The following is a 7980-nucleotide window of genomic DNA, read 5'->3' as shown; positions in this document are numbered from 1 at the left end:
GCAGCATGTATAACACTATCACATTATTACAAGAACAGACCATGGAAAATGGGTCAGGCCAGTCATGTTTACTTGGGCTGATCCAATTTGTTTGGGCTCGCTACCATAAATACACTTGAAACAGTGCATTGAAAGGCAGACTAGGATGGTGAGATTCTCAATGAGAATAGCTTCATTTTAGTTCTTAAAAGTGGGTGGAAAATGTAAGGAAATCAAATCAGATAGGGAAAGCAGATATGAAAAGTAAAGGAAAGCTTCTGTAGCAGTTGGGACTTGGTACTTCAAAAAAAGACAAGTACATTGAGCTGGAGAAGTGCAGCTGCGGACTGCGAGGTGAAAACAGGGAGCCAATCGCCCAATGCCACCCCGTAACTACAAAAGTGATAAATCAGCAAACTAATGGTAATTTACAATCATGGAAGCATTATAGGTTCATCTTGCTCGTATTTGGGTGGCAAATGTCATATCAGAGCAACTATATGGTTTAAGTACTCTAGAGTAAAAAGAAATATGCAAAAATACATGTGTTTGTGGTGTGTTACAATTTCTCAAAATCTATAATCATATCAAGTCATCTTCCATCTCAACCAAGTAGTAGACCTTGTTTTAGAAGGGGTCAGAGCCTCAGCATCCCACAGAACATATGGTAAGGCTGGCAGGATCACACCCACCAAGCAGTCAAATATACAATTCAACTGATGAATTCTGCGAGAGATGTTTGTGGAAGATGTGATCCAGAATTCAGTGTTTGCTACAGTCGATCATGATTCCTGGAGGGGTACCAACCTAACAAATAAAAGAAATGATGATTTTGCAAATCTGTCTACGGTTGTCTCCATGCCAACTAACTGTTTCCATGAGTAGTTCTCCTAAGCACACAGCATAATGAGATAATGCTACAATGAGTCTACAACAGCATATTTAAAACTAGAGATATCACACAGGCATTCATTCAAGCATATTTCAAACATTGAACTGAATAAGTGAAGTAGTAGCAATACAGACACATCTAGGGTAAAATACCTTTACAACATAAATGGAGCATGTCCTCCATTAGTGAAGCACAAAAGCACAAACAGCCCAAAGTTCAAGCATGAAAGGTGTGAAAATGTAAAGCTATAATACTTTTTTGAACGTGATAAAACTACAGTACTTATAACTGAATAGAGGTATTACATCATTAGATACATACAAAATGCGCAGTTTGCCACTCCTCGAAGATGCTCATCTCATGCCACTCAATAGTCTATCTTACTGGGCACAAGCTGATACGCTCTAGCCAATTTCCCTTCACCAGAATCCATTGACTGCCAAGACCAAGCTGTACCATTGTTCCTCTCGGCCCTCAACCTCAGCACCAGCATGACCAAAGCTACAAACAACCCCGCAAAGATGAAACCACAAAGCAGGGAGCGAGCAAATTCCCCAATCCCCTTACTCATACCATACTCCATGTCTAGAGCAACTGGGAAGTTCCCATCCATACCGCCACTTGTCTTGTTCATCCTCATTATCTCCAATGCATTTAGGATACCGCTTACTTCATCTGATCGGCTCTTCTTCGAGCCACCAATGGCCAATTTCAGCATGCCCTCATCCTCCACATCCACTACAAAGTCGATGTAATAAGGATAGGCCAAGAACCCGGTGGCACCGGAAAGATCGAAATCCTTGACTGCAAGATGACCATTGACATAGATATTGAAGTAGAGCTCATACAATGCCTTGCTGACAGTATCACAGAAGTGCATACGCACGAGGTACCGGCTGCCAGCGGGCACGGGGAAACCCCAAGTCACATTGGCCCCTGACCTCACCGACCTTGCTGACCTGTAGACATTATCGGGAGCCACCTCCCGGCTCATCATCCTGCTATCCTTGGGATAAGCAATCCGGCCACTGAACGACCAAACCATGTAGTCAGACGATTCCGTGTTAACGAGGAAGGCCCCATCGTTAACCCATGTCCGCCAGAGCGTGTCATTGAACGGCGTAACCTTGCGCCCGGCGACGTTGATCCTGTAGAGAGTCTCAAAGGCCTGAGACGACAGCCCGTCGATCTGAGCGGCGCCGCCGGACGTCACGAGGGTGCCGATGTCGCCAACGAGCTCCTCGGGCGCCGAGACGAGCTCGATGGCGTTGACGAAGGCGGTAGAGCCAGCCTCCGGGACGAAGGTGAGGACGAGGACGTCGGAGTCCACGGGGAGGATGAACTCCTTTACGACGGGGGACGAGGCGGTGAAGTTGTGGAGGAGTAGTAACCCCCCGGCACCGACGTGGAAGCGGGAGGCGGAGAGGGCGGGGTCGAAGGGGTAGAAGTGGATGCGGAGGATGTGGTGCCCGCGGCGGCGAACGGCGAGGTCGTAGGACGCGCGGCAGGAGAAGACGCGCGCGGCGGCGTGGAGCGGGGAAGCGGGCGGTGGAGAGTTGGGTGCGGCGGAGGAGAGTGTCGGGGCGGTGGAGCGGAGGCGCGTGCAGGCGCAGCCCGAATCCGTAACGAAGCGGCGGCCGTCGGGGAGGACGACCGGGTTGGAGGCGCCGCACGCGAGGAGGTGGTTGTCCGCCGGGGCGAACCGCGCGGCGGTGGCGGCGGAGAAGAGGACGCAGACGAGGAGGACAGCGACGCGGGTAGGGTTCGGGGAGCAAGCCATGGCGATGGAGACGGAGACGGAGGCGGAGGCGGAGGCGTTGGATTTGGGTGGCGATTTGTTGAGCAGTAGGGAGGAGGAAATGGTGGTGGTGATTGGAGGACAGCTGGAGATCGGCGGGCCGGAGTGGGGGAATCAATGCAGCGCGTCGAGTTGGGGGAGACGACTGGGTGGGCGGGGCGGGGCCCACGCGTCGTGGTGGCGTTTGGTTTGGTCTTTAACGAGCCGGTCAGCATGGGCTTTTCTGCATGTTGGGCCGTAGGTTTTTTTTTTCTCGTGGGCGTGCAGGTCTGTTGTGGGTTGGATTGGAAGTATGAAGTGTATACTCGGTTTGGCCCAAACATATTGCAACAAAAAATAATAGTCAAAGTTTGTTTGATGATTGTAAGTGTCTAAAATGCTTATTTATGTTTGGAGGAAGTACTTTTTAGTATGTCAATCAATTGCATTCCAAAGTACTGTGATTGATGATTGTAATCTTGCTTCTCAGTAATAAAGAACCTGTCAAGAATTTTATCGCTTCATGAAGATTAGGTGTCCCTTTTTATAATAGGGAACATGAAGTATCCATCCACTCAGGTCCGAAAGATTACCTTTTTTTAATATGTCAAGTATTAGGGATGTAAGTTTTGTATTTTTTGAGTCATTGAGTCAACCCAAAACTCAATAAATATAAACTAAAGATTTCCCCACCTAATTAAATTAAGAAAAAATAAACTAAGTACTGATCCAGAACTACCTATTAATTACCTACTTATAAGTGTGTAAACAGCCAAGATTTTGAAGAATGATGAAATGCTAAATTCATGGTTCGCGCGTGCATGTCATTGTCGTTGGAAGTTTCTCTTTTTTCTCCAAACCCTGACTCGAGTTCCACTTTTCATATTTCCCTAACGTTCCACTCCGCTAATCTGTCTATTTCAGAGGTTGTTTATTAGTTATTACTGTAAGAGAGTTGTATGTTCCCTATATAAAGTCTTATGCTCTCATGACCATAGTCATCTAGAACGGGAACCATGCCGTGTTCCTCGCCCCGAAAATGCGGAAACAATTAAAATTAGTCATGAGTAACATATCGTATTCTTTGACTCCATTTATCGATCTCATCGACCCGGGAATTATGTGACTATGCTCATGATGTGGATAAAGAGCAGTTCCTCTCTGAACTTGCTCACATTAGTATAAACCATAAATATCCTCTCCTGATTAGTGGGGACTTCAATATCCTGAGATACATCTATGAGAAGAATAAGACTTTTGTGATGAATAAACGATCAGACATATTTAATGCCATAATTAACTCTAATGAGCTCAGGGAAATACACCTAGCGGGTGGAAAATTCACATAGAGTAACAACAGGGAAAACCCTACCCTAGAAAAATTAGATAGATGTTTGATGGATAGGACTTGGGAATTGACGTTTTCTCTAGTTACTCTAAACAAAATTCCAAGATATATGTCTGATCATAACCCTCTCATCCTGGAAACTGAAAACAATGAGGTCAAAGGTCCAAAACCTTTTCGTTTTGAGACCAATTGACTTTCACACACTGACTTTCCTTTAAATTGTTACAGACATTTGGGAGAAACCAGTGCAAGCTAAATCTCATCTGGATAAATGGATCATTAAGATCAAAAGGGTTAAGAATTATCTAAAAGGCTAGGGTAACCACATTAAAGGAGATCAAAAGAAAAAGAAAAGAGAATTGCAAGGTGAATTAGCTTCCTTGGAAGCTTTAAAAGAAGATAATTTGTTAGCTCCTCTGCAACTAGCCAGAAAAACTGAAATCCAAGTTGAACTGTTGAAAATCCTTGATGAGGAAGAGATGTATTGGAATAAAAGATCCAATGTGAAATGGCTTCATAAAGGTGATAATAACAATGAATTCTTTCACAAAATTGTTAATGGGAAGAAAAGAAAGAATAAAATCTTTAGTATGGTTCATGAGGACAGAGTGATTGAAGGGGATGACCACCCGCTATACCATGCCATAATTATTAAAAAACTTGTTTGGTCCCTCTGACCCCCCCTCTTTCCATATGGATAGTAGTTGTTGGCAGGAAAAAGACAAGGTCTCTAACTCTAACAATGGAAAGCTAATCGGGAAATTCAGTGAGGGAGAAGTTAAGAAGGCTGTCTTTGAGATGGAGAAAAACACTGCCCTTAGCCATGGCCACATTCCCGTTGAGTTCTATCAAACATGCTGGGATATAATCAAAATTGACCTGTTGTTTTTATTTGATGATTTTTATGAGGGAAATTTGGACCTAAGTAGATTAAACTATGACGTGATTACCTTAATCCCAAAAATTAAATAGGCTAACAAAATTCAGCAATATAGGCCTATTCGCCTATTAAATGTTATATACAAAATTTTCACCAAGGTCCTCATTGTGAGAGCGGACCCTGTCATGAACAACATTATTAACCCAAGCCAAAATGATTTTATCAAATCTAGAACATTATGGATGGAATCATGACGCTGCATGAAATTGTGCATGACACTAAAGTACATAATAATCAATGTGTAATCCTTAAGCTGGACTTCGAGAATGCGTATGACAAAATTAGCTGGGCATTCCTGTTTGAATGCCTAGCAATGAGGGGATTTGATAAAAAATGTTGTAACTGGATTAAGATAGTAGTTACCAAGGGGACCCTTCGTGTGAAATTGAATAACAATTTGGGACCTACTTTGTCGGCAGTAAAGGTGTTAGGCAAGGTGACTCTTTATCACCTCTTTTATTCAATCCGATAGCTGACTCTTTAACCAAAATGATTAATATGGCCACACAAAATAATTTGATTGAAGGTTTAGTCCCTCAATACATCCAAAGGGGTGACCATCATGCAGTATGCTGATGATACAATCATGTGTCTTAAAGATGACCCCAGATGGCAGTCAATATGAAATTACTGTTATATCTCTTTGAGGGAATGTTTGGTCTTAAAATCAACAATAAAAAAGGTGAAATTATGATATCATCGATGATGATTAGAAAGCTTTGGTTTATGCTGATATTTTCAATTGTGGGACTGGAAATTGGCTAATGGAATACTTGGGAGTCCCTGTGTGTGGAAGAAGACTATATATTGTGGATTGGCTTCCTTTGGAGGAAAAAATATTCAAAAGGCTTGATGGATGGCAAGGTGGATCCATGTCTATTGCTGGAAGGGTCACTTTAATTAACTCTAGCTTGAGCAACATTGCTATATACCACATGTCAATGTACCTTTTGCATAAAACTATTCATGTTAACATGGACAAAACCAGAAAGAGGTTCCTGTGGCAGGGAGGTGGGACTAAGAAAAAATATCATCTGGTAAAATGGGCCAAAGTATGCAGACTCAAGAAAAGGGTGGGTTGGGTATACACAATTTAAGAAAATTGAATATTAGTCTTCTCTGTAAATGGTGGTGGAAACTTGAAAAAAGAACATGGGTTATGGCAGGAGATTGTGAGACAAAAATATATTAAAGAAAAAATGCATATCTCAAGTAAAGCACAAAAGCACTGATTCCCCTGTTTGGACTGATCTTCTCATAGTAAAAGATCTGCATCTTAAAGGAAGGTCCCTTGCTTTTGGCAATGGCAAATCCATTGACTTCTAGGGGGATACATGGTGCACTAGGTCGCCTCTCAAAGAAAGTTTCTCTGAGCTTTATGAGATTTGCAATGAACAAACCATTTTTGTTGCCCTCTTGGCACAGAGAAACTGGCAACTAATATTTAGAAGATGGCTCTCTGAACATAAGCAAGGGTTGCTTAGTGTCACGTCCCAAATTCTATAATCGTGAGATTTAGCTTAATCATGTGTCATTAGCGTTATAATTAAATTAGAGGGGAATTATTTTGGCATATTAGAGCAATTCGTTTAAAATCATTTGGGTAAGAGAAAGAAAATTGGGAGATAAAAGAATAGAAATCGCATTAAAAAATACTTCCTTTCTCTAACATGTGGGCCCCACCATCCTAACCACTCAAGTGGGCAGCCCCACCTGCTCTCTCTCTCTCCACCCTCACTCCCCACGCCCACACCTTGCAGCTGCAGCTGCAGCAGCACCTTCCCTCTCAAGCTATCTCACTCTCCCTTCGATTTCTCTCTCTAGGAGCAAGGCTAAGGTATGCATGTGGTACCATTGCATTCTCTAGCTCATGAGCTACTCATCTATCCAATTAATTTTTGTTTTCGTGGAAGAATCGAGTAGTTCTTGAAGTTCTTGAGCTTTTTGGAGCAAAAATAGAGTTTTGGGCGAATATAAGCTCTAGAGTAAGTGATGCTAGTTGATGTGTAAGTTCCAGGACCTTTGGACTATCCCTAACATGTTCCTTTAGGCTTGGAAAAGACCACAACTCGAGTCGACCCAAAAATCCACTCGAGAGCAGTTTTCTGGGCTGACCCGGATATTTCGGCCTCACCCGGATACTTCGGCCTCAGCAGAAATCGTCCGTCGAATTGTGTTTAAAATTGGTTAGGGTTTAGGGTGCAAGTAGGGTTTAGAATCCTTTAGATAGGGCATATACACGTTTGTGTAGCACAGATTTGTAAAGTGAGTTGAATCATCGAGGGGAAAAGTTGTGGAAGAACCCAAGTCTGTATCACCCGGATAATCCGGGTAAGCCCGGAGATTCCGGGTAGCTGCGTTAACAAATAATCGAGAGCCTCTCCCGGAGCCTCACCCGTAGTGTCCGGCACATCCCGAATAGTCCGGACCAGCCCGGAGGTTCTGGAGGATGGCCCGGAGGCTCCGGAATCCGGATATTCCGGATTCACCCGGATACTCTGGGTCAGACAAGCAAAAAGGTGGTAACCGAGCGCCTCTTCCGGAGGTTCAACTGGAGAGTTCGAACCCGGATACTCCGAACCAACCCGGATACTCCGGATGGCTGTTAGTTTCCAGATTTCTTTTAGATCGTTTAGTATTTCATTGGTTCGCATGTCTTATACTTCTAACATGTTATTAAGCATCGTGGCATACCTTGTTGCATTCATTCATGCTCATCATTGCATGCGCTCTTTTTTAGTGAACAAGGAGCCGGAGTGGGAGGCGACCGCGATCGAAGAAGACTCCAATCTTCCAGATTTCTACGAGTGTTGCGTGGGTAATTATAAGTAGCCACCTGAGTAGGAAGGCAAGCAACTAAGCATATTGCATCTTTATTCAATTGAATGAAGTCTAAAATTGATAAACTATGCTTATGTATGTTGCATGTGTCGAGTCGAGATCAATTACAAGTGGGTAGATCCTATGTTGAATGCATTACTTCTACCTTGAATTGTTATTTACCCTCTCCTTGTCGCCTTGAGTATGTTGTTGGTGTCTAGATT

The 7980-nt window shown here is 43.4% G+C and overlaps 1 protein-coding gene across 1 annotated transcript; it reads right to left on the bottom strand.

Moving 5' to 3' along the window:
• Positions 1-998: 998 nt before the first annotated feature.
• Positions 999-2828, bottom strand: LOC133917036 (probable receptor-like protein kinase At5g24010). Its single transcript, XM_062360982.1, has one exon. The coding sequence runs from the start codon at positions 2649-2651 to the stop codon at positions 1239-1241; it is 1413 nt and encodes a 470-aa protein (XP_062216966.1). The 5' UTR covers positions 2652-2828; the 3' UTR covers positions 999-1238.
• Positions 2829-7980: the final 5152 nt, after the last annotated feature.

This window comes from Phragmites australis, chromosome 4 (assembly GCF_958298935.1).
Source record: "Phragmites australis chromosome 4, lpPhrAust1.1, whole genome shotgun sequence".
Classification (NCBI taxonomy): domain Eukaryota; kingdom Viridiplantae; phylum Streptophyta; class Magnoliopsida; order Poales; family Poaceae; genus Phragmites; species Phragmites australis.
The sequence above is the reverse complement of the archived record's forward strand: the minus strand, read 5'-3'. Positions and strand labels throughout refer to the sequence as shown.

Coding starts and splice junctions, on each gene's coding strand:
- LOC133917036 (XM_062360982.1), bottom strand. CDS start 2,651: ATGGCTTGCTCCCCGAACCCTACCCGCGTCGCTGTCCTCCTCGTCTGC.